This window comes from Notamacropus eugenii, chromosome 2 (assembly GCF_028372415.1).
Source record: "Notamacropus eugenii isolate mMacEug1 chromosome 2, mMacEug1.pri_v2, whole genome shotgun sequence".
Lineage (NCBI taxonomy): Eukaryota > Metazoa > Chordata > Mammalia > Diprotodontia > Macropodidae > Notamacropus > Notamacropus eugenii.
Genome location: NC_092873.1, coordinates 92026770 through 92052836, shown reverse-complemented (window position 1 = coordinate 92052836; position 26067 = coordinate 92026770). Strand labels below are relative to the sequence as shown.

Below are 26067 nucleotides of genomic sequence, written 5' to 3'. Positions count from 1 at the left end.
CATTCCTGGAATGCATTTCCTTCTTACCTCTTCCTCCTGGAATTCCTAGTTTTCTTTGAGACTCAGCTAAAGCACTACTTTCTAAATGAAGCTTTTCCTGATCACCCCAGTTGTGCCCCCAAAATCAATTTGTATTTCTTTCATATATACTACAGAGGTACATGATGTTGCCCCCAACAGAATTCAAATTCCTTGAGGGGATGACAGTTTTCCTTTTTGTTTTTATATCCTCAGTAACTAGTATAGTGTCTTATACAAAGGAAATGCTTAATAAATGTTATGGATTGATTACAACATTAAGGTGAACTATTATTGGTAATAGTGTTAAAATGCTTAGTAAATGATATTTGGTCATAAATAATTTTGACTCAGAAGAAGAGATTTGAGGAAACACCTTCCTTTACTAGAGAGGGACCACAGGTATAAAATGTTTTATACTTAACTTTTTCCTTTATTACAAGGGAGGGTTTATTTGGAGAGTTGGGGTATGTTTAGAAATGGATGTGATATGAAGATAAAAAGCATTAATATAACTTGTTTAATTTTTTAAAAAAGATTTTTATGTCAAGAAATATAGTCAGGGTCAGGAGATGCCCTACTTCAAATTTGCCTCAGATGATAATTAACTACGTGTCTATGGGTAAGACAAGTTCAATTGTTCAATCAATAAATGTTTATTAAGGGCCTACTATATTCCAAGCACTGTACTAAAAGCTGGGGATACAAAAAAGGACAAAAGACAGTCCCTGCCCTCTAGGAGTTCATAATCTAACAGATCACTTCTTTGGGTCTCAGTTTCCTCATTTGTAAAATAAGGATAATACTGGTAGTGCCCATGTCACAATGTACAAATCCTCTTTTGAGGAACTAATGAAAAAATATCTGTAAAGTACAATGTCCTGCTTCTTGTCCTGGCAGGAATCAAATTCTCCCTTGAAGAAATGCAAATTATAACATTTTATCATATCTATCGGATTGGCTAATATGACAAGAAAAGGAAAATGACGAATGTTAGAGGAGATGGTGGAAAATTGGGACACTAATGGGACACTGATGCACTAATGGTGGAGTTGTGAAGTGACCCAACCATTCTGGAGAATAATTTGGAACTAAGCCCAAAGAGCTATACAATTGTGCATATCCTTTGACCCAGCATTACCACGACTAGCTCTGCATCCCAAAGAGATCAAAGAAAATGGGAAAAGACCTATGTGTACAAAAATATTTATAGCAGTTCTTTTTGTGTTGGGAAAGAATTGGAAATTGAGGGGATGCCCATCAATTGGGGAATGGCTGAACAAGCTGTGGTGTAAGAATGTGATGGAATACTATTGGGCTGTAAGAAATGAGGAAAACCTGAGAAGATATCATATATGAACTGATACAAAGTGAAACAAGAAGAACCAGGAATACTTTGTACACACAGCAACAGTAACATTGTAAGGATAATCAACTGCAAAATACTTTGTAACTCTGATAAAGACAAACACCTGAGACAATTCCAAAGGATCCATGATGAACAACGCTATCCACCTTGAGAGAGAGAACTGATGAACTCTAAATGCAGATGGAAGCATTATTTATTTACTGTTTTTATTGTTTTGTTTTATTTTGCAACATAGCTAACATGGAAATATGTTTTACATGACTTCACATGTACAAGATACAAAATTTCTTGCCATCTCAAGGAGAGGGGAGGGGATGACGGGAGGGAAAGAATGTGGAACTTAAAGTTTAAAAAAGATTGTTAAAATTTTTTCCCATATAATTGGGAAATTTAACCAAACAAATAGAAATAATTTTTTAAAAAAGGAATCTTTGCACCCCAACCGAAAAGACAACATACAAGCAAGCATAGACAAAGGAAAATATGTACAGGGCAAATAGGAAATAATTAACAGAGTGAAGGCAATGCAATTAAGAGGTGTCAGGTAGAGTTTTCATTGGGAAGGAAGGCAGTGATTTAGGGGAAAAGATAATAAACATGTTGAGTTTAACATGTGCCTGTCTGTTTCAGTATCTATCTCTGTGTCTCTCTCTTGGTCCGTCGGTTTCTGGGTCCGTCGGTCCTTCTGTCTGGAAGAGGATTCCACTCTCCCTTCCCCGCCCGATGCCCCATGGAACCGTCCCCACGCCACCACCCCTCCCCATCCTTTCCAGCCCAAATGGAACATTCTGGCCGAGCCTCGCAGGCCCGGTGTTCTCGGCCACGTGATCGCCAGCCTGTTGCCCCGAGCGACGGGAGGCGGTTTGTTTTCAAACCCCGGACTCTCCCACTTGGAGCTCGGGCCGGGAGCGGGGGCGCACGGCCGGCGGCCCGGTTTCCCCGCCCGTGCCGGGCCTGCTTTTCCAGCGCTGTTCCCCCCTTTGGCGGCGGGTCGGGGGCGCGATGGTGCGGCCCGATCTCCTGGCAGACGCGCGGGGCGGTCGGGGGGCAGAAGCAGCTTCAGCATCGGGGCAGGTGGTCGTGGAGGGGTGGAGGTGAGGGCCGGCGGCCGAGGGGAAGCGAGGAGTTAGAAGTCACGAGGGGGCCTTCGGGGAGGCCGAGCCGCCTGTGTGGAATCCCCCCGTGGGCCGGGCAGGTGGAGCGGGAGGGAGGCAGCCACGGACGGTGACCAGCCCGGGCCCCCAGACTCGTAGGAAAGCCCTGACTCCCGTCCGCCTGTCACACAGACAGACCCTGGTTTGGCTGCGGCCGAGGTCCCCGAACCCTCCTGGGCCTCAGTTTCCTCACCTGTAAGAGGAAGGGTCGGGCTCGGGGACCTCCGAGGCCCCTCCCGCCTCTGGGTTGGGCTTATTCAGCTTCTTTCTGGGGTTGGGGGTGGGAATGCCGACCTCCCGGGTTGGACATGGTGTGGCTGTCGGAAAGCAGCCTCCCTCCCTGTTCTGTCCCTCCCCAGAGAACATCATTAGGATGCCGGACGTCCAGAAAAGTGATGCGCAGGAAGAGTCCACGGAAGCCCAGAGCGGGGCCTGTCCTGCCGCAGTGCCGGACCAACGTCAGGAAAGCAGCAGCAGCGGCTGCCCAGATCAGCCTGTCTGTATGTCTGGGATTTCTGTCCGTCACAAGAGGTTTCTTGGTCAGGGCACTGGCTCTTAGTGACGAGGTTATGAGGGAAAGGGCCGCCTGTGCCATCGCCACTTCCACCGAGGCAACTTTTTTCTTTCCTCTTCCCTGATTTTTCTTTATTTTATCCCCATTTTCCTATTTTCCTCTTCATCTGTTTTCCTAGCATGATTATATCAATGCTTATTGATGAGTAGTACAGATCTGAAAAGTTTTGATCATCTTTTCTAGAGAAAAAGGTAACCTGTTTGAGGTTGATAGTCCAATACAGTGGATTCAGAGCTCAGAAAATACTCCCTTCTCTCCAAAATCTCGAATCTTTTATTATTGTAGTAGATTTGAAAAAACTATGAGGATAAAAATATCTTGTACGATTCTCTGAATGGAGTATCTCTAATTACTGTTTAGTTGACATAAGAACTAACCATGTCAGTGGATGCTCAGGCTAGCCCTCTGACAATTCTAGTTGCTTATCTATATAATATACACAGATTTTTATCTAAATGTTGTTGGGCCTGTCAGGCCCTTCTATGCCTTTCCACATATAGATGAAAGACATTTGGTATTTTGTTTTGACAGGTTAAACCTCAGGCTTCTCTTCTCCAAATGAAACAGAACATCTTCCTTTTATGTGATGGTTTGCTAGATGGTCCCTTCCAACTTTCAAATTCAGTGATTCTATGATCTGCCTGTCAGGTTTGCCAACTGTATCAAATGTCTGAACCTGAGCTAAAAATTTAAAGACTTGAGAAAATCAAGCTTGAATCCATGAGATTGTAAAGGTATTCATTGTCCCCTAGAGGAGTTGAATGATTATATTTCTGTTTCTTTTGTGGCCACTTGGTGTCACTACTAGATCACAGAAAACAACTAAATCAGCCTTTATTAGGTTGTGGTGCTCTTGAATATCTGTAACAGTCCTGGTTTTCCAAAAAACTTGGCTAGAAATTGACTTTCTAAATTGACCCACTAAGGCAAATCGCTATTTAAAGAAATGCGATGGTGAGTCCTCATATAAAAACACATGATATTTTTATAAAACTCACCAAGTTGTTTTTTTTTTTAATTTTCCATTAAATCCAAATGTTTTAATTTTGGGTTTGCTTAATACCTGACTGTCTTAATGGGTGAGCATTTTCTTATTATAGGATAATAAGTGATTAAGAATGAAGGTTACCATTGTCACATTAGTGAGAAGTTATTTTTAGTTAATTGCTTTTTTTCCCATAAAAATTATACTACTATATAAATGGAAATTAGTAACCTACAAGACTTCAAAAGGTCCAGCAGGCTGTTCATGATGTAGGAGGAAACCTCTAGTACCCTCTCCAGAGGAAAAAGGAAAGAAAAAATTACTTTTAAATTTTTTAAAATTTTTCCCCAATTACATATAGAAATAATTTTTAACATTTTTTTAAAGTTTTGTGTTTCAAATCCTCCTTTTTTCCCACCCCTTCCTGCTCCTTGAGAAGACAAGCAATTTAATAAAAATTATACATATGCAGTCATATAATATTTCCATATTAGCCATGTTGCACAAGAAAACACAGACCAAAAAGAGAAAAAGAAAACCGAGAAAAATAAAGTACAAAAAGTATGCTTCAGTCTTTCAGAATTGTCTTAGACTATTGTATTGCTGAGAATAGCCAAGTCATTCACAGCTGATGATCACTGTATACACTGTTCTCTTGATTTGGCTCACTTCACTTTACATGAGATCATCAAAGTCCAGGTTTTTTTTTATCATCTTACTCATCATTTCTTATAGCGCAATAGTATTTCATCATAATTCATGCACCAGAGCTTGTCCAGCCATTTCCCAATTCTGGACATCTCCTCACTTCCAGTTCTTTGTTACTACAAAAAAGAGATGCTATAAATATTTTTTGTACATATAGGTCCTTTTCTTTTTTTCTTTGATTTCTTTGGAATACAGACTTTGTAGTGGTATTGCTGGGTCAAAAGGTGTACAGTTATAAAAGAGTTTATAACTCTTTGGGTTACTTCCTAATTGTTCTCCAGAGTGGTTGGATTGGTTCATAATTTCACCAGCAGTGTGAAGTAGCACCAGTAGCATTCAGTAGCATTTTCACCAGTAGTGCATTAGTGTCTCAATTTTTCCTCAATTCCTCCTCCCCTGACATTTGTAATTGTCCTTTTCTGCCATTTTAGCATTCTGATGGTTGTGAGTTAGTACCTCAGAATTGTTTTAATTTGTATTTCTCTAGTCAGTAGTGATTTAGACCATTTTTTATATGACTAGAGACCACTTTCATTTCTTTTTCTGAAAACTGCCTGTTTACATCCTTTCACCAAGTACCAGCTGAGAAATGACTCGTATTCTTATTGACTCAGTTCTCTATATATTTGAGAAATCAGAACTTCATCAGCGAAACTTGCTATGAAATTTCCCCCCAGTTTTCTGCTTTCCTTCTAATCTTGACTGCATTGGATTTGTTTGTGCAAAAACCTTTTCATTTTATGTAATCAAAATTATCCATTTTACATGCCATAATGCTCTCTGTCTCTCGTTTGCTCATAAATTCTTCCTTTATTCATAGATTAGACAGGTGAAATATTCCATGATCCCCTAATTTGTTTATATCACCTTCTGCATCCAAATCATGTACCCATTTTGACCTTATACAGTATATGCTAATGAGATGTTGGTCTGTGTCTGTTTTCTGCCAATTTGCTTTCCAGTTTTTCCAGCAATTTTTTTCAGATGTTGAGTTCTTGCCCCCAGAGCTTGGATCTTTGGGTTTATCAAACTTTAGATGACTGTGGTCATTTACTACTATATATTGTATACCCAATCTATTCCACTAGTCTGCTGCTCTATTTCTTAGCCAGTACTAGATTGTTTTGATGATTACCACTTTGTAATTCAGTTTGACATCTGTTACTGCTAGGCCACTTGCCTTCACATTTTTTTTTATTGATTCCCTTGAAATTCTTGACCTTTTGTTCTTTGTCTCTATTTTTCCAAATAGTTTATTCAATGTTTGGTGGAATTCACTTGTGAATTCATGTGGTCATGGAGATTTTTTTTTGTTAGGGAGCTCATCAATGGCATGTTCCATTTCTTTTTCTACAATAGAGTTATTGTTTCCTTTTCTATTAATCTGGGTAATTTATATTCTTGTAAATATTAATCTGTTTCACTTAGATTGTTAGATTTATTGGCATGTTACTGGGCAGAATAGGTCCTTTATAATTGCTTTAATTTCCTCTTCATTGGTGGTGAATTTACCTTCTTCATTTTTGATTCTGATAATTTAGTTTTCCTCATCTTTTAAAACAAATTAATCATTGATTTACCTATATTATTGTTGTTTTTTTCCCATAAAACCAGCTCCTTTTTTTATTGGTTAAGTGATTTTCTTACTCTGTTTTATTAATCTCTCTTTGGATTTTCAGGATTTCCCATTTGGTGTTTAATTGGGAACTATTACTTTGTTGTTTCTCCAGTCTCTTTAATTGCATTCTCAGTTCATTGATCTGCTCTTTCTCTGTATCATTGATGTAAGCATTTAGAGATATAAAATTTCTCCTAAGTGATGCTTTGGCTGCCTTCCATAAATTTTGGCATGTTGTCCCATTGGTGTTGTTCTGTTTAAAGAAATTGATTGTTTCTGATTTGTTCTTTGACCCACTCATTCTTTAGGATTATATTTAGTTTCCAATTAATTCTTAATCTATATTTCCACGGCCCTTTATTGAACATAATTTTTACTGCATTCTGCTCTGAAAAGTATGCATTTAATATTTCTGCTTTCTGCATGTGATTGTGAGTGGTGGTGGTGATGGTGCGTGTATTTGTGTGTGTGTGCGTGTGTGTGTGCGTGTGTGTGTGTAGGTGCAATGTACTGTTGAGAAAGGTATATTCTTTTCCACTCCCATTCCTTTTTCTATCATTTTCTAAATTTTCTAATTCAAAATTTCTACATTCAAATATAAATTCATATTTTCTAAAATTCTGTTCATCTCCTTAACTACTTTTTGGTTTATTTTTTGGTTATACTTATCTATTTCTGAGAGGAGAAAGCTGAGGTCCCCCACTAATATAGTTTTACTGTCCATTTCCCCATTTACTTAATTAACTTTTTCTTTAAGAATTTTAATGCTGTACCGTTTGGTGCATATATACGTTAGGACTGATATTATTTCATTGTCTATAGTACCTTTTAGCAAATGTAGTTTCCCTGATTATCTGTTTTAATTGAATCTGTTTTTGTATTTCTGAGATCATGATTGTTACCCTTGCTTTTTTTTTTTTACAACAGTTGGAGCATGTTAAATTCTGCTCTAGCCCCTTACCTTTACTCTGTGAGTGTTGCTCTGCTTCGAGTGTGTTTCTTACAACATATTTTAAGATTCTCGTTTTTACACCACTCTGCTGTCTGCTTTCATTTTATGGGTGAGTTCATCCCATTCACAGTTAAGATTACTGTGTATTTCCCACCATCCTATTTTTCCAAACCCTGTTTATCTTTCTCTGTCTCTTCTTTTATCTTGTCCGTCCTCAGAAGTCTGTTTTGCTTCTGACCACCACCTTCCCCAATCCATCCTCCCTTCTATCATTTCCCCTTTCTCTTATTCGCTTCCTCTCCTCTTCCCTGTGGGGAAGGATAGATTTCTATGCTGAGTGTATATGTTTCTCCTCCTTTGAACGAGTTCCAGTGAGAGTAAGGTTCAAGCATTGTCTGCCACCCCTCATTCTTCTCCTCGCTTGTAAAAGCTCTTTGTTTTGCACCTTTCTATGTGAGATAATTTACCCTGAATCCTATGTTTCCCTTCCCTTTTCTTCCACTTCATCTCTCACCCCTTGATTTTAGTTTCTTTAAAACCATCCTGTCATAGTCAACTCACCCCTGTGCCCTCCATATATGCGTATTACTTTTATCTGCTACTACTATCATTTATATAATGATAAAGTTCTTAGCAGTTTCAAGTATCATCTTCTCATGTAGGAAAATAAATCGTTTAACCTTATTGAATACCTTATGATTTCTTTCCTGTTTAGATTTTTATGTATCTCTTAAGTTTTATATTTGAAAGTCAGATTTTCTATTCAGCTGTGGTCTTTTCATCAGGAATGTTTGAAAGTCCTCTATTTCATCAAATATTCCTTTTCCCCCCTCAAGGATTATATTCTGTCCATAGTCCAAGTCCTCTGCTCCATTAATATAGGAGCTGTTGAATCTTGTGTTATCCAGACTGTGAGTCAACAATATATGAGTTATTTGACTGGCTGCTTGCAATGTTTTCTCCTTGATCTGGGAGCTCTGGAATTTGGCTCTAATATTCCTGGGAGTTTTTTCTTTGGAATCTCAGGAAGTAATTAGTGGATTCCTTCAATTTCTATTTTTTCCTCTAGTTCTGAGATATCAGGACAGTTTTCCTTGACAATTTCTTGAAAGATAGTGTTTAGGCTCTTTTTTTGATCATGGTTTTCAAGGTAGTTCAATGATTTTTAAATTATCTCTCCAGAATATATTTTCCAGATCAATTGTTTTTCCAATGAGATAGTTTACATTTTTTTCTATTTTTTCATTGTTTGACTTTGTTTTAATTATTTCTTTTTTTCTTTTTTTTCTTTTTCTTTTTCTTTTTTAATGTTTAACAATCACTGCCATACAATTGCGATTTTATCCCCCCCCACCTACCCCCCACTTCCCCCCTCCTTCCCCACGACTGCATACAATTCTGTATAGATTCTACATATACTTTCCTATTGAGTATATTTTCACTATAGTCATGCTATGTAGTCAGACTAAGATAAATGAAAGAAATCGTATAACAAATCAGAACATGATACACAAACACATACACATACACAAACATGATCTGCTACATTATGTGAGTGACTTCCATATTTCTCTCTCTGAGTGTGGAAGGCATTTTGCCTTGAGATCCACCATTGGGATTTTTTTTTTTTTGTAAGAAGTTCTTGTGTTATTACACAAATCTAAGTCTACCAGAAAAAACTCTCACACACTGTGGTCGTTGCTGTGCATAAAGTTCTCCTGGTTCTGCTCCTTTCACTCAGCATCAGGTCATATAAGTCCTTCCAGGCCTCTCTGAAGTCTTCTTGTTCATCATTTCTTATGGCACAATAGTACACCATTACATTCATATACCATAATTTATTCAGCCATTCCCCAATTGATGGACATCCCCTTGACTTCCAGTTTTTGGCAACTACATAGGGTGCTGCTATAAATATTTTTGTACATGTGGGACCCTTTCCCATTTTTATGATCTCTTGGGGATATAGTCCTAGTAGCGATATTGCTGGGTCAAAGGGTATGCACATTTTTGTAGCCCTTTGGGCTGTTTTAATTATTTCTTGATGTTTAATGGAGTCATTATCTTCTACTTGTCCGGTTCCGATTTTTAAAGAATTATTTTCTTCAGTTAGCCTTTGTATCTTTCTTTCCACGTGGCCACTCCTGTTTTTTTAGTTCTTCTCTTCAGTGGATTTTTTTGCCTTTTTTACAACTTGGCCAATTTTTTAAGGCATTATTTTCTTCTCTTTTTTTGTGCCTTCTTTATCAAAGTGTTGACTCTCTTCATAGTTTTCTTGCATCACTCTCATTTCTTTCCCCTGTTTTTCCTCTGCCTCTCATTTGATTTTTAAAATTCTTTTTGAGCTCTTCCAGGTATTCTTTTTTGGGGGGGAGGGCAGGGGACTGTGACCATTTCACATTGTTTTCCTCTGAGTTTTTGTTTTGATCTTCCCTGTCAGCACTATAGTTTTCCATGGCCAAGTTCTTTTTTGTTTGTTTATTTGCTCATTTTTCCAGTCTGTTTCTTGACTTTTAACTTTATGTTAAGGCTGGGCTGTACTATAGGTGGAGGGGGCACTCTCCCAAGCTTCAGGTTTTGAATTCTGCTGTTTTCAGAGTTAGTTCTGGGGGTATCTATAGGTTTTCAGTTCTTCCAAAGTGGTATGATTTAAGAAGAGGTATGATCACTGCTCTTTGGGCCTGTACTCTGGGCTGTGAATGACCACAAGAATTCTTCTCTATCTTGGAACTATGACCAGGGCCCTGTATTCCTGGGGCCTCAAGAGCTAAAGAGGTAGTGCTCCTTCTCATCCTGGGACCATGATTCAAACTCTATATTGGCAGTACGAAAGAATTCTACACCTACTACCAGTAAAGGGTTCCCTGTAATCTTCTGACCAGTTGTCCCAAAGCTGCTTGTGCTGCTGCTGAACTGATTCCATGTCCTGTGCTGCACGGTCTGTGCTGGGCTCCAGGTCTGACCACCACCCCACTGATAGAGACCTTTCCCACCAACTTCCTAAGTTGTTCTGAGCTTAAAAATTGTTTTAAAGGTTCTGCCTTTATAGAATTCAGTTTGAGTTGTTATTTTAAAGTTGTTTGGAGGGGAATTTGGGGGAGCTTAGGCGAGTCTCTGTCTTTATTCTGCCTCCTTGGTTCCATCTGCCCCCAACCCTTTCTTGAATAGAAATCAACTACCATCAGGTAATTATCCAACCTTCTTTGAAGACATCTTGTGGAGGGGAACCCACTACTTCCTGGAGCAGCTACTTGTACTTTTGGACAGCCCTGATTGTTAGGAAGGGTTCTCTTTTTCTCTCCCTCCTTCCTTCCCTTCCCCTTCTCTCCTTCTGTCTCTGTCCCACCCTTGCCTTTTTATGACATTTACTTTTTTCTCCTACATGTTTTATTGCTCCTTCTCAGTCTTTTTGGCTGGATCTTCATCCTTGTCCTGCCCCTTAAGTGTCTTTAATACCTAAGGCTCTGTCCTGGGCCCTTTTTTCTTTATACACCCCCTTTCTTAGTTTATTTTCATGTCTTGGGAGATGATTCCTTGATTAAAATATCCAGCTTTCAGGCCTCTCCTACATCACCAATAAATAGCCTTCTGGATATTTTCGTGGAAGTCCTGTAGGTATCAATCTCAACATGTTAAAAACAGAAATCCTCTTTTCCCCCGACATCCACCCCTCTTTCTAACCTTCCCTCTTTAGAGAGCACTACTTTCCTGGTTTTCAATGTCAGGAACACCCCTAACTCATTGTTCTCCCTCATCCCCATATTCAGGCAGTTACCAAATCTTGTCGATTCTTCTTCCACAGCATCCCTTTTATCATCCCCTTCTCTTCGCTCACATGGGTCTTCATCTCCTATTGCCTGGACTATTGCAATAGCATCACAATTGGACTCCCTATTTCTGGGTTTTTTCATCCACACAGTTGCCAAAATCATCTTTCTAAATTACGGATCTTACTGTTATTTCTCCCTCTCTCAGGAATCTTTAGTGACTCCCAGTCACCTCTAGGATTCTTCAGGTTCCAGGCTTAATGAGAATGATTCTCCTTCATGTGTTCTATACAGTCTGGCTCCCTTTCTGTTCTCTGAACTCTGCCTCTGGGGACAGGCTATTCCCCATGCCTGGCACGCACTTCCATCTCATCTCTGCCTCTTAGAATGCCAAATTCCTTCAAAATCACTGTTCCTGATCTTCCTGGCTGTTAATGACCTCTCTCTACTCCTCAAATTACAGTGTTTATGTACTTAGGTAGTTACTTGCATCTCCTCAGAATGTAAGCTTCTTGAGAACAGGACTGTTTTGGTTTTGTATCCCCAGTGCCTGGCACACACAGTGCTTGACTAGTGGTGGGTACTAGATAAATTCTTGTTGGATTGGATCAGATTTTCTTTGTGCCTAAATCTACTTCTGCCTTTTCTGCCCATTATTCCTAGTTGTTCTCTTCTGGGCTCAGCAGAGCAAGGTTAATTGGCTTCTAGATGGTAACCCTAGACAGACTCGAAGAGAACTATCACGTACACTCCAAGTCTTCTCTTCTCTGGGATAAACTTCCTAAGTCCCTTCAACTGATACTTCCAGTCCCTCTCCCAACCTAGTCAAGTTCTCTTCCTAAGTGTGACACCCAGAAAAGAACACAATATTGCTGATTTGAGTCAGGGCTGAGTACAATGGGACTCTCACCTCCCTCCCTCTTGATACCACACCTCTCCATCAATGCAGCCCATGATTGGAGCTGTTTTTTGTTCACCATATAACACTGCTTACTTTGAGTTTGCAAGCCACTAAATCCCTTGATCTTTTTCAAATTTGCTTTTCTCTCATGTCCGTTCTCATCCTGCATTGATGAAGTTATTTTTTTTTGATCCAAGTGTAGGATGTTATATTTATCCTTATTAAATTAAATTTACCAGACATTTTGTGCCTAGTACATGCAAAACAAATATATAATAATACCTGTCTCAAGGAGTTTACGTTCTAATGGAGGTGGGTCTTGTATACAATGTGCATATAGATGTGGAAATGCAAAATAATTTCAGGGGGAAAGGAGCCCTAAAAACTGGAAAAATGATGAATACTTTCAGGTAGGCATTGTTATCTGAGCAGAGCCTTGCAGGATGTGAAGGATTCCAAAGGTGAGGTGAGGGCAAAGTACATTCCAAGGATGGGGGACAACCTGTACAAAGGCGTAGAGAGAGAAGCTATGCAGTAAGGAGAAGCAGTAAGGCAGTTTGTAACATAGAGTACATGAAGGCAAAGTAATAGGAAATAATTCTGAAAAGATACACAAGGGTCAGATTGTGGAGGGCTTTAAATGCTGAGATGGGGAGTGTGTATTTTATTCTAAATGCAATTAGGGAGGAACTTAAGATTTTTGAAAAGGAGAGTAAGATAAGTTACATTTGTGGTGTCATAGGCATATTAATTTGGCTGCTGTGTGAAATTGGATTGGAGAGGGAAATAGATTAGGAGCTAAGAGGATTGTGTAGAGAAGGTTGTTACTAGAAGTGATTAGGACCTACATCAAGGTTGCAGCTGTGTATGGAGAGAAGGAGATGGATGTCAGAGAGGTTATGTAGGTGGAAAATAAGAATGTTTGGGACAAACGATAGGTTTGGGGACAAATTTGAATCCTTATATGGCAGTGTAATGAGCAGTGATTTGGAACCAGAGGACCTGGGTTCAAACATTACCACACTTACTACCTATGTAGTATGATTGGGGCATGTCACTTAATGTCCCTGTGCATCACTTTCCCCATTTATAAAATGAAAGGGTTGTATCATATGGTTTGTAAGACCTGAGATGCTGATAGAACTGGGACGAGAACAAGTCAAGATGTCTAATAGGCAGATGCAGCACTGAAGTTCGATGGAAACATGAAGACCATATAAAGAAGTAAATAAATGAACAAGTAAATAAAGATGCAGTAATATACATATGTGTTTATGTACACACACACATACATACATATATAGGACTTACATTGATGTTATCTGCATGTTTATTTGGTTTTTTATTTATTTATGAGCTTATGATATACCTGAGGGAGAAAGTGCAAGGAGAAAAGAAGGACTGAGATTTTGCCTCAAAGAAGACTTACACTTAATGCACAGGACAATAATCCAGAAAAAAAGACTGAGAAAAAGGGATGAGATGAGTGGTAAACTAAGGCAAAGGAACCCTCCAGATTCCGAAGTGAGGCAGTGTCCAGGAGACAGGGCTGTTCTTCAGTATCAAAAGCTACAAAGGGACCAAGGAGAATGAGGACTGAAAAAAAGACATTAAATTTAGTGGTTAAGAGATTGTTAGGAGCAGGCAGATTTCAGAAAAACCTGGAGAGACTTAAACATGAACAGATGCAAAGTGAAGTGAGAAGAACCATTGTGCACAGTAACGATATTGTACAATGATCAACTATGAATAACAGCTCTTCTCGGGCGATACAATGATCCAAGACAGTTTAAAGGACTCATCATATAAAGTGTTATCCACAGCCAGAGAAAGAACTGATGGCGTCTGAATGCATATGGAAGCATACTGTTTTTACTTTTTTGATTCATGTTTTTTTTTCCTTTTGGTCTGTTTCTTCTTTCGCAACTTGACTAATACGGATATATGTTTTACATGATTGCACATATATACCCTAAATCAAATGCTTACCATTTTAGGGAGGGGAACAAGGAGAAAATTTGGAACTCAAAATTTATTAAAAATAAATGTTAAAAAAGCGATATTGTTAGTAGTCTTGGAGAGAACAATTTCATTCCACTGGTGGGGTCTGAGAGATTGAAAATGAGAGAGAGGGAATGATTGAGGGAGCAAAATGCTAAAAGAGAGAGAAGATATGCACACACACATACATACACATCTGTATGTGTATGTATGTGTGTGTGTGTGTGTTCCTCCTCTTTCCAGAGAGACATTTCTTGTAGTAAAGAATAAAAAAAGAAGAGAAAAAAACCGGTTAAGCAAAACTCAAGAGGCATCATGTGGGAAGGGCATATCCATGCAACCTTGGGCAAGGCACTCAATTTCTCTGGGCCTCTATTTCCTTACCTATAGAGTTCAGGGGAGGGATTAGACCGCCTCTGAGGTTCCTTCCAGCTCTAAAATCTAACCAATGAACCAATAAGTCAACCAAGTCTGACAGCATATACAGTGTTGTACATTCAGGGTGCCTTTCTGCAGAGAAAGGGTAGAAGAATATTTTTCTCATCTCTTCATCAAGGCCAGGCTTAAACGTTCCAATTATATGGTGTCAGACTCTTTTGTTTTTATAGGGGATAGATGTCTGTGAATAAAGAGCTGGCCTTGGAGCTAGGGAGACTGATGTCCAAGTCCTACCTCTGATACATGCTGGCTGTATAACCCTAGACAGGTCACTTAATTTCTTGGTGCTCGAGGCTAGGGCTTCTTAAACTTTTTCTAGTCATGACCCCTTCAGCACTTCTTAAGCTGTGGGTCGAGTCAGCTCTCTCAGACTAGTTTGCAGAGGACGGGCCAGCTTGCCTTGATAGAGGTCTGGTTCCTATCCATAGCTCTATCCCTTATCGCTTACATTGTTGTTGTAGTTATATGTGCAGTTTTCATGGTGCTGCTTGCCTCACTCTGCATCACTTCGTACAAGAGTTCTCATGCTTCTCTGATTTTTTGATATTTGTTATTTCTTTCCCTTAGATTCATGTACCCTTTTTTTTAGCCATTCCCATATGATGGGCATCTACTTTGCTCCCAGTTCTCTGCCACCATAAAAATCTCATTCTTTCAATGATCATACTTAGGTCATAGATTTAGAACTGGAAGGGACTTTAGAAGTCAAATTAGCTGAAGAGGCTGAGGCCCAGAGTTCTGACTTGTCCATTGTCACCCAGGATTTAACCTTAGGTCCTTTGGATCAGACCCAAATCCAGCACTTTTTCATCTTTACTACATTGGCTCAGTAATCACATAAATATCTGAGTGACAAATTGAGAATTGTGTCAAGACATGCTATTGGTTCTGAGTGGAAAGTGACTCTGCATGGTTTCCTGTCCCATATAATTTCATACAATTAAATAAACCTTAACTAGTTGCCTACTGTGTGCAGAGCATGGAACTTAGCATTAGCAGAGATAAGAAGGTTGAATAATCCCCTGCCTTTAGCAGAGCTTAAAAGTCCAGTGAGGAGATATGACACACAGAGATAGCTATAATGGAAAACAATACATAATGATATTAACAAAGGATAAAAAATGTTTTAGATGCAGTCCTAACACAGAAAAATTATCACCGATGGGAGAATCAGGAAAGGCTTAATAGATGAAATGACATTTAATTTGGGATTTAAAGGATATGTAGGAATCCACCAAGCATAGAGGTAGGAGAAGATATTTCAGTCATTTTCAGCTTAAGTCTTTCCTAAAACGTCATGTCTGGAACTGAACAGAAAGAATACTTCAAATGTGGCCTGAACAAAGCAAAGTAGAGCCAACTTTGTTGTTGTCTGATTTTTTGTGACCCCACTTAGAGTTTTCTTGGCAAAGATAAGTTTGCCATTTCCTTCTGCAGCTCATTTTGTTATTCATCCTTTGTTTTTGAAGAAGACTGATGACATCACGAATGAGTGATGTCTGAACTTGTGTGTGAATTGGGTTAAGTGAGGTGGAGTTACGCAAATTGTTGGCCTCACTCTCTCTTCCAGAGTCATCAAAGTCCAGTGGCAAAACAAAAGTCAGGACAGCTGGCGATGGCCCAGGAGGCAGTGGATGATCTTGGCGTCTTCGATGTCTTACCAAGCTCTAAGTACTCCCCAGTGCCTGCTTTAGCCGCCTTCATGGCCATTGCAACAAATTATTTTCATCCACCCATTCCACTGGGAGAAGTCTTTATACGCTTGGGGTAGGCATCCCCCTAATTCACCCATGGGTTTAAAAAGTCTTTTGGCTACTCTCAACCTGGTTTTTAGCCTGGCTGCTGGGATGGTTTACCAGGCTGTGGCCACTGCATATATTATATATAGCTTCCTGGAGCCACAGATGAAGAAACTGAGGACACAGGGTTACGTGACTTGCCCAGGGTCACACAGCTAGGAAGGCCAGATTTGAGCTCAGGAAGATGTGCTTCTCGACACAACCAAGGATGACTGGTTTTTTTGGTCACCAAAATTTGTTGCCCAGATCTTCATAGGATGCATTGTTGAGCCACACCTCCTCCGTTCTCTGTTTGTGAAGTTTATTTTTTAAAGCCCTTCCTCCCTAACCCTCAACCTGCTCCTGATTTCCCTTTTTCTGTGTTACTACCATTGCCCCGTGTCCATGTCCTTAATCTCAGTTATCTTTACCTCTTTACCCCACCCTACCCTCCCATCTATCTCTGCTCCATTCTCACAAACACTTTAATTCAGGCCCCCTTTAATACCATCTAGATAACCAATGTTGCCTTCACAGAGTTTTTCCACCTCTATCCTCTCTCCCCTCCAATTCATTCTTCATGTCATTGATGAAGATACTCCTTAGGAATAACTATGGTTGTGTTTTTCCTCCACTTAAAAGCTTCATTTTTAAGCCATTGTCAGTGATACCTGAAAAATTGAAAAACAGGAGAGGTGTGCTGCATAATCAGAGAAGAGAGAGTATTTCAGAGGTGAGACAATGGAGTCTGTCAAGTACAGACCAATGAGTTTGCCCTTCGATTCTGGACAAATTTAGGAATATTTAGTGAATATTTAGAAAAGGAAGCAGTGATCACAAAGAGCTAGCATGGAATTACCTAGAGCAGATCATACCAGACTTCATTTTCTCTTTTGACAGGATTACTAGACTGGTAGCTCAGGGAAATGGTAGATATAATTGACTTAGATTTTAGCAAAGCTTCCTCAGCCCTGCAGCCACCATCCAGGGGAGAAGGGGGCCCATCATCTTTATCCTATCATTACCAGCTGCTACCAACTGAGTAGGCAAGCCAGCCTTAGCTGATGCAGCAAGGCATCCTATGGGGAGTGGCATTTGCCAAGTGAGTTAAGCCACCATCACCATATCCTCTTTGATTGTGGTAGAGCTCAGGACTCAGAGCTCAGGAGCCCCAGAAATTGTGGTACCCATTCCTTCCTCTCCTTGCCCCTCCCCCCTGGCCCTCAACCACCACTTGTAACCTGGTCCCCTAGCCATTATAGAAGGGAGAAACCATTGTGGATATGTGGTCTGAAGCTGCCTCTGCAGGTACAGCAGCCTGTGCCCACCCACCTCCTTCAGAGCTTTAACCTCACTCCCAAAGTCCTTGGCATTGTTAGGTGGTTCAACATCAGAAACACATATAGCTTTATAAATGGAAATGACATTAAAGAAGCAGCATTACCCTTTGCTTTGCCGCCATACCCTGCTGCCATACACTTTTCATTTGACCAGAAGCTGATGCCTCCTATGTGTTATTTCCAGCTTTTAGAACTTGATCTCCTTAAGGACAGGGACTTTTATCTTCTATTTATATCCCTAGCACTTAGCACAGTGCTTAATAAATGCTTTTTCATTCACATATTCATAAAGTCTATCATCAGGTAGAAAAGAGAACATTTAAACATACTCAAAACTGGTTAAATGGCCAGACCCTAAAAGTTGTCACTAACGCACTGAAATCATGAAAAGTGATATCCAGGGAGTGCCTCAAGGCTCTGTCCTTGGTCCTCTGCTATTTGGCATTTTTATTAACAACTCAGCATTGGTGACAATACTGAAGTCTAATTTTCTGATGATACATAGTTGGGAGAGATAGCTGACACACTGGATGACGAATTAGAACAGTGTGCCAAATCTAATGAGATGGAATGTAATTGGGATAAATAGAAAGTCTTACATTTGGGTGTTTTTAAAAAAAAACCTTTATAAGTACAAGTAGCAACCAACTGTATGAGTACAAGATGCAAGTGGCCAACAAACTCAACAGGAGTTAATGGTGCTAGTGCTCGTCCCACTGTTTAGTCATGTTTTAGTTGTGTCAACTCTTTGTGACCCCATTTGGGGTTTTCTTGGTAAAGGCACTGGAGTGGTTTGCCATTTCCTTCTCCAGATCATTTTGCAGACAAGGAAACTGAGGCACAGGGTTGAGTGATTTGCTCAGGATCAGATAGCTAGTAATTATCTGAGGCTGGATTTGAACTCATGAAGATGTGTCTTCCTGAGTCTAGGCCCAGCACTCTATCCATTGCACACCTCGCACCCTAGTCCCACTGTACTCTCAGGCCATATCTGGAATTTTGTCTTCAGTTCTAGGAACTGCTTTTTGGGAAGGACAGTACTGGAGAATATTCGGAGGCGGGCACTTAGGATGATGAAATAATGCCTCAGGTTCTTCCCATATGAGAATCAGCTGAGGGAACTGTGGAGGTTTAATTCAGAGAAGACTTGGGGGCACATGCGCGCTGTATTCCAATCTTCTCATATCTAAAGGGCTGTTACCTGGAAAAAAGTATTAGACTTGATCAGCTTGACCCTAGGGAGCAGAACTAAGGATAAGGGAAAGTTGCAAAGAGACAAATTTAGGTTTGATGTAAGCAAAATTTCCTAACAATTAGAGCTAGCTGTCCAACATCAGAATGGGCAGCAGTTAGGCTAATCAGCACACAGTGCTTACTATGTGCTAGAAACTGTTAAGCTCTGGGTATATAGAGAATACTAAACCACAAAAACCCTGCTCTTAAGGAGCTTACCTAATAAAGGAGAGAAAGGTGAATAAATAGTACATAAAGACATGAATAGAAAAGGAGGAGGTGACAGAGGCTGGGGAGGAGCGGGAAGGCTCCTTTAGAAAATGGACTGAGCCTCAGAGTGGGTGATGAGGGCCTGAACTGCTCTAGGTGAGGGCTGTGTGAGTGGAGAGAAGGGAAGATGGGAAGATAAAAACGAGATTTGTCAACGAATTGACTGTGAGGGACATAAGAGTGAGGAGGCAAGGTTGTAAAGCTGAGAGAGACTGGGAAGATAAGTTCTGAAGAGGGTGTTTGGGGACAGATAATGTTTTGGACACGTTAAGTTTAAAATGTCCACTGAACTTCAGAAGAGAAGAGGGCCTTCTGTTCAGTTGTTTCAGTTGTTTCTGACTCTGTGACTCCAAACTGCTGGAGGAGTTTGCCTTTTCCTTCTTCAGAGAGGCCTAAGGCCCCACAGTTAGGAAGCATGACAAGGCGGAAGATCTAGCAAGGAGGAGAAAGAGAGAGAGAGAGAGCAAGGCTATTAAAAACCAGGGAAGAGAGAGTATCCAGAAGGAGAAGGTAATAAACAATCATGGATCACTTCTTAGTGGAGAGATTGGGTGAACAAGTCTGGTATGTGGTAGAAGTGGCTATGTCAGATGTAGGTTGGAAAAGAAAGCCTCTGAGATATCCCTTTCAGCTCTGAAATTTTGTGAACTTTCCATCCTCTAACGTTTATCTCAGCGAAGGGGTAAGAAAGAGGGATGCACTGGGAGAAGGGGGAAGGGAGAGAGAATGGGGAAAATCTCACATAAAAGAGTGGTGCAAGGAAGAGCTTTTACAGAGGAGGGGAACATTCGGGGATGGTAGGCAGGTTGACAGTCAGTGATTGAACCTCATGGTCACTGGAATTGGTTCAAAGAAGGAAGAATATTTATATACAGTTATGTATAGAAATGCTAACTTACCCAGTAGAGAAGTAAGAGAGGAAGGGTGGATTAAGGGAGGCAGTGGTGGAAGCAGAATAGTCGTTTGAGAAGCAATGGAATAAACAAAGAGACAAAAAAAGCAGAAGAAAATGGGATGGAGGGAAATAGTGATCATCACTGTGCACGTGAATGGGATGAGATCAGCTATAAAGAGGAAGCGGGTAACAATGGATTTGAAACCATAATCCAATATGTTATTCACAAGAGACTCACTGTAATAGAAAGATACACTTAAAATAAAGGGCTGCAACAGAACCTAATATGCTTCAGCTGAGTTTAAAAAAACCAGGAATGGCAATCATGATCTCAGACAAAGCAAAAGCAAAATTAGATCTAATTAAGAAATAATCAAGGAAGCTACATTTTTCTAACAGATGCCATAGACAATGAAGTAATATCAATAAGAATTTATGAGAAGTTTCTCTGATAAAGGCCTTACGTATGGAACTGAGTTAAGTTTACAAAAATAGGAGCCATTTCCCAACTGATAAATGGTCAACGAAAATGAACAGACAAGTTTTCAGAAGAGGAAATAAAAGCCATCTATAGTTCTATGAAAAAAATTATCCAAATCACTATTTTACTTCCTCATTTTATTTTTGCCCAATTAAACATAAAAATAATTTTTCAGCCATTACCAATCATCTTTATAAGATTTTGAGCTTCAAATTTTTCTTCCCTTCTCCCTTTCTTCCCTCCTCCCCAAGACAGTAACCAGTTTGTTATAGGTTATACATGTACAGTTATTCAACATTCATTTTTAAAATTTTTGAGTTCCAAATTCTTTCTCTCCTTCCTGCCATCCCTCTCCTTGAGAAGACAAGCAATTTGATATAGATTATACATGTGCAGTCATGTAAAACATTTCTATGTTAGCACAAGAAAACACAGACCAAAAACCCCAAGAAGTTTTTTTTAAAAGTATGCTTCAAATCTGCATTCAGACTCAATCAGTTCTTTCTCTGGAGGTGGATAGCATTTTTCATTCTAAGTCCCTCAGAATTATCTGGGATCGTTGTATTGCTAAGGATAACTTAAGTCATTCACAGTTGATCACCATACATTGGTGCTATTGTTACGTACACTGTTCTGGCTGGTTTTGCTCAATTTGGCAGGAGTTCTTACAAGCCTTTCCAAGTTTTTCTGAAAGCATTCTGCTCATCATTTCTTAGAGCACAATAGTATTTCATCACAATCATACTAACAACTTGTTCAACCATTCTCTAATTGATAGGTGTCCCCTCAATTTCCAATTCTTTACTATGACAAAAAGAACTACTATGAATATTTTTTGTACATATAGGTCCTTTTCCTTTTTAAAATTTCTTTGGAATACAGACCTAGTAGTGATATTGCTAAATCAAAGGGTATGTTTTATAGTTGTTTGGACGTAGTTCCAAATTGTTCTCTAGAATGGTTGGACTTGTTCACAACTCCACCAGTGATTCATTAGTGTCCAGATTTTCCCACATCCCCTCTAACCATTTGTCATTTTCCTTCCCTATCATATTAGCCAATGGTATGAAATGGTATCTCAAGAGTTTTTTTGTTTGCATTTCTCTAATTAATCTAATAATCTCTCATCAAAAGTATTTTTTTCATATGATTGTAGATAACTTTGATTTCTTTTTCTGAAAATGGCCTGTTCATTTTTAACCATTTATCAATTGAACCTGTATTCTTATAAATTTGACTCAGCTCTTTGTATATTTGAGAAATGAGGCATTTATCAAAGAAAACTGCTGTAAATTTTTTCACAATTATGATTACTTAATGCATTTTCCTCCATCCTATTTTCCTTGTTTATCCTTCTCCCCCTCTCCTTTCACCCTGTCCCTCCTCAAAAGAGTTTTGCTTCTGACCATGGTCTCCCCCAATCTTCCCTCCCTCCTATCAGCTCCCTCCCCTTATGCCCTTCCCCTCTTATTTCCTTGTAGGGTAAGATAGATTTCTATAGCAAACTAAGTACACATGTTATTCCCTCTTTGAGTCAGTTTCAATGAGAAGAAGATTCAAGCAGTGTCCAACCCCCCTACCATCTTCCCCTCCACTGTGAAACCTCCTTTGCACCTCTTTTATGTGAGATAATCTACCCCATTCTACCTCTTCCTTCCCCCTTATCCCAGTGCATCCTTCTTTCATACCTCTTAATTTTGTTTTTTTTGATATCATTCTGTCAGAGTCAACTTACAGCCATGCCCTCTGTGTATGTATATTTTTTCTAATTTACCCTGATAATGATAAAGTTCTTAGGAATTACAAGTATCATCTTCCCATGTTGGAATGTGAAGAGTTTAGCCTTACTGAATCCCTTATAATTTCTCTTTCTTGTTTATCTTTTTATGCTTCTTCTGAGTCTTATATTTGAAAGTCATATTTTCTATTCAGTTCTGATCTTTTCATCAGGAATGCTTGAAAGTCCTCTATCTCATTAAGTATCCATTTTTTTCCCCTCTGAAGGATTATACCCAGTTTTGCAGGATAGGTGATTCTTGGTTGTAATCCTAACTTCTTTGCCCTCTGGAATATCACTTTCCAAGCTCTTTGTTCCTCTAATGTAGGAGCTGCTAAATCTTGTGTTTTCCTGACTGTGTATCCATGATATTTGAATTTTATTTTTTGGGAGGGCTGTAATATTTTCTCCTTGACCTGGGAACTCTGGAATTTGGCTATAATATTCCTGAGAGTTTTCACTTTGGAATCTCAGGATGTAATTGGTGGATTCTTTTGATTTCTATTTTACCCTCTGGTTCTAGGATATGAAGGTAGTTTTCCTTGATAATTTCTTGAAAAATGATGTTCAGGCTCATTTTTTGTTCATGGCTTTCAGATAATGCAATAATTCTTAAATTATCTCTCCTTGCTTTTTTAATGAGATGATTCATATTTTCTTCTAGTTTCTTCATTCTTATTGACTTTGATTTATTGTTTCTTGATGTCTCATGGAGTCATTAGCTTCCACTTGTCCAATTCTGATTTTTAAAGAATTATTTCCATCAGTGAGCTTCTGTACTTCCATTTCCATTTGACCACTTTATTTTTTAAGGAATTCTTTTCTTAAGTGAATTTTTGTACCTCTTTTTCCCATATTGCCAATTCTGCTTTTTAAGGAGTTTTCTTCCACGGGTTCTTGTGCCTTCTTTACCGAGCTGTCAACTCTTCTTTTTCACAGTTTTCTTGCATCACTCTCACTTCTTCTCCCAGTTTTTCCTCTGCCTCTCTTATTGAGTTTTTTTTTATTTTGTAATGTTTAACAATCACTGCCATACAATTGTGATTTTATCCCCCCCACCTACCCCCCACTCCCCCCCTCCCTCCCCACGACTGCATACAATTCTGTATAGATTCTACATATACTTTCCTATTGAGTATATTTTCACTATAGTCATGCTATGTAGTCAGACTAAGATAAATGAAAGAAATCGTATAACAAATCAGAACATGATACACAAACACATACACATACACAAACATGATCTGCTACAATATGTGAGTGACTTCCATATTTCTCTCTCTGAGTGTGGCAGGCATTTTGCCTTGAGATCCACCATTGGGATTTTTTTTTTTTTTTTGGTAAGAAGTTCTTGTGTTATTACACAAATCTAAGTCTACCAGAAAAAACTCTCACACACTGTGGTTGTTGTTGTGCATAAAGTTCTCCTGGTTCTGCTCCTTTCACTCAGCATCAGGTCATATAAGTCCTTCCAGGCCTCTCTGAAGTCTTCTTGTTCATCATTTCTTATGGCACAATAGTACTCCATTACATTCATATACCATAATTTATTCAGCCATTCCCCAATTGATGGACATCCCCTTGACTTCCAGTTTTTGGCAACTACATAGGGTGCTGCTATAAATATTTTTGTACATGTGGGACCCTTTCCCATTTTTATGATCTCTTGGGGATATAGTCCTAGTAGCGATATTGCTGGGTCAAAGGGTATGCACATTTTTGTAGCCCTTTGGGCATAGTTCCAAATTGCTCTCCAGAATGGTTGGATGCGCTCGCAGCTCCACCAACAATGAATTAGTGTTCCAACTTTCCCACATCCTCTCCAGCATTTATCATTTTCTTGTTCTGTCATGTTTGCCAATCTTATAGGTGTGATGTGGTACCTCAGAGTTGTTTTGATTTGCATCTCTCTAATCAATAGTGATTTAGAGCATTTTTTCATATGATTATAGATAGCTTTAATTTCTTCCTCTGAAAATTGCCTGTTCATATCCTTTGACCATTTATCAGTTGGGGAATGACTTGTATGATTATACATTTGGATCAGTTCTCTATATATTCTAGAAATGAGGCCTTTATCCCCGAGCTTAGCTGTAAAAATTCTTTCCCAATTTACTACATCCCTCCGGATTTTGGTTGCATTGGGTTTGGTTGTGCAAAAACTTCTCAGTTTAATGTAATCAAAGTTATCCATTTTGCATTTCATAATGCATTCTATCTCTCCTTTAGTAAAGAATTCTTCCCTTCTCCATAGATCTGATAAATACACTATTCCTTGCTTCTCCAGTTTATTCATGGTATCAATCTTTATACCTAAATCATGTACCCATTTGGACTTTATTCTTGTGTACGGTGTCAGGTATGGGTCTATGCCTAATTTCCGCCACACTGTTATCCAGTTTTCCCAGCAATTTTTGTCAAACAATGAGTTCTTATCCCAGAAGCTGGGGTCCTTGGGTTTATCAAACAGAAGGTTGCTATATTCCTTGCCTACTGCTTCTTGAGTGCCAAGTCTATTCCACTTGTCTACCTCTCTGTTTCTTAGCCAATACCAAGTGGTTTTGATAATTGCTGCTTTATAGTACAGTTTGAGGTCTGGTAGCGCTAGGCCACCTTCCCAAGCATTTCTTTTCATTAGTCCCTTTGATATTCTGGACCTTTTGTTTTTCCAAATGAATTTTGATATTATTTTGTCCAGCTCTAGAAAGTAATTGTCTGATAGTTTAATTGGTATGGCACTAAATAGGTATATTAATTTGGGTAGAATTGTCATTTTTATTATATTAGCACGGCCTACCCATGAGCAACTAATGTTTTTCCATTTACTTGAATCTGACTTTATTTGTGCAAAAAGTGTCTTGTAATTGTGTTCATATAATCCCTGGGTTTGTTTTGGCAGGTAGACTCCTAAGTATTTTATACTGTCTACCCTAACTTTAAATGGGATTTCTCTTTCTATCTCTTGCTGTTGGACTTTGTTGCTAATATATAGGAATGCAGAAGATTTGTGTGGGTTTATTTTGTACCCTGCAACTTTGCCAAAGTTGTTTATTAATTCTAGTAATTTTTTACTTGAATCTCTGGGATTCTCTAGGTAAATCATCATATCATCTGCAAAGAGTGATAACTTAGTTTCTTCTTTGGCTATTTTAATTCCTTGGATATCTTTATCTTGTCTAATTGCTACAGCTAACATTTCTAGTATCATATTAAATAATAGTGGTGATAATGGACAACCTTGTTTCACCCCTGATCTTATTGGGAATGCATCTAGCTTATCCCCATTGCATATAATGCTTGCTGAAGGTTTTAGATAGATACTGCTTATTATTTTATGGAAAGTTCCCTTTATTCCTACATTCTCCAATGTTTTTAGTAGGAATGGATGTTGTATTTTGTCAAAAGCTTTTTCTGCATCTATTGAGATAATCATGTGGTTTTTGTTAGCTTTGTTGTTGATGTGATCGATAATGCTAATAGTTTTCCTAATATTGAACCAGCCCTGTAGTCCTGGTATGAATCCTACCTGATCATAATGTATTAATCTCGTGATAAGATGCTGTATTCGTTTTGCTAGAATCTTATTTAAAATTTTTGCATCTATATTCATTAGGGAAATTGGTCTATAATTTTCTTTCTCTGTTTTGTCTCTTCCTGGTTTGGGTATCAAAACCATATTTGTATCATAGAAAGAATTTGGGAGGACTCCTTCTTCCCCAATTTTCAAGAATAGTGTATGTAGTATTGGAATTAACTGTTCTTTAAATGTTTGATAGAATTCACTTGTGAATCCATCTGGCCCTGGAGA

The 26067-nt window shown here is 39.0% G+C and overlaps 1 protein-coding gene across 12 annotated transcripts in view; it reads left to right on the top strand.

The window, feature by feature from the left end:
* Nucleotides 1-2230: 2230 nt before the first annotated feature.
* The window catches only part of TCP11 (t-complex 11), a 41629-nt gene continuing 17792 nt past the window's right edge, over nucleotides 2231-26067 (top strand). For 4 of the 12 annotated variants that reach the window (XM_072641838.1, XM_072641837.1, XM_072641835.1 and 1 more), the window contains exons 1-2: nucleotides 2437-2481; nucleotides 2901-3041. Coding sequence is in view for 3 of the 12 variants with exons in the window: in XM_072641828.1 (XP_072497929.1) it covers nucleotides 2915-3041 (127 nt within the window). In the remaining 9 variants the exon portion in view is untranslated. Of the gene's footprint in view, nucleotides 2482-2900; nucleotides 3153-3646; nucleotides 3850-26067 lie in introns of all 12 variants that reach the window. The other 8 variants (XM_072641833.1, XM_072641830.1, XM_072641828.1 and 5 more) reach the window with 6 other exon arrangements.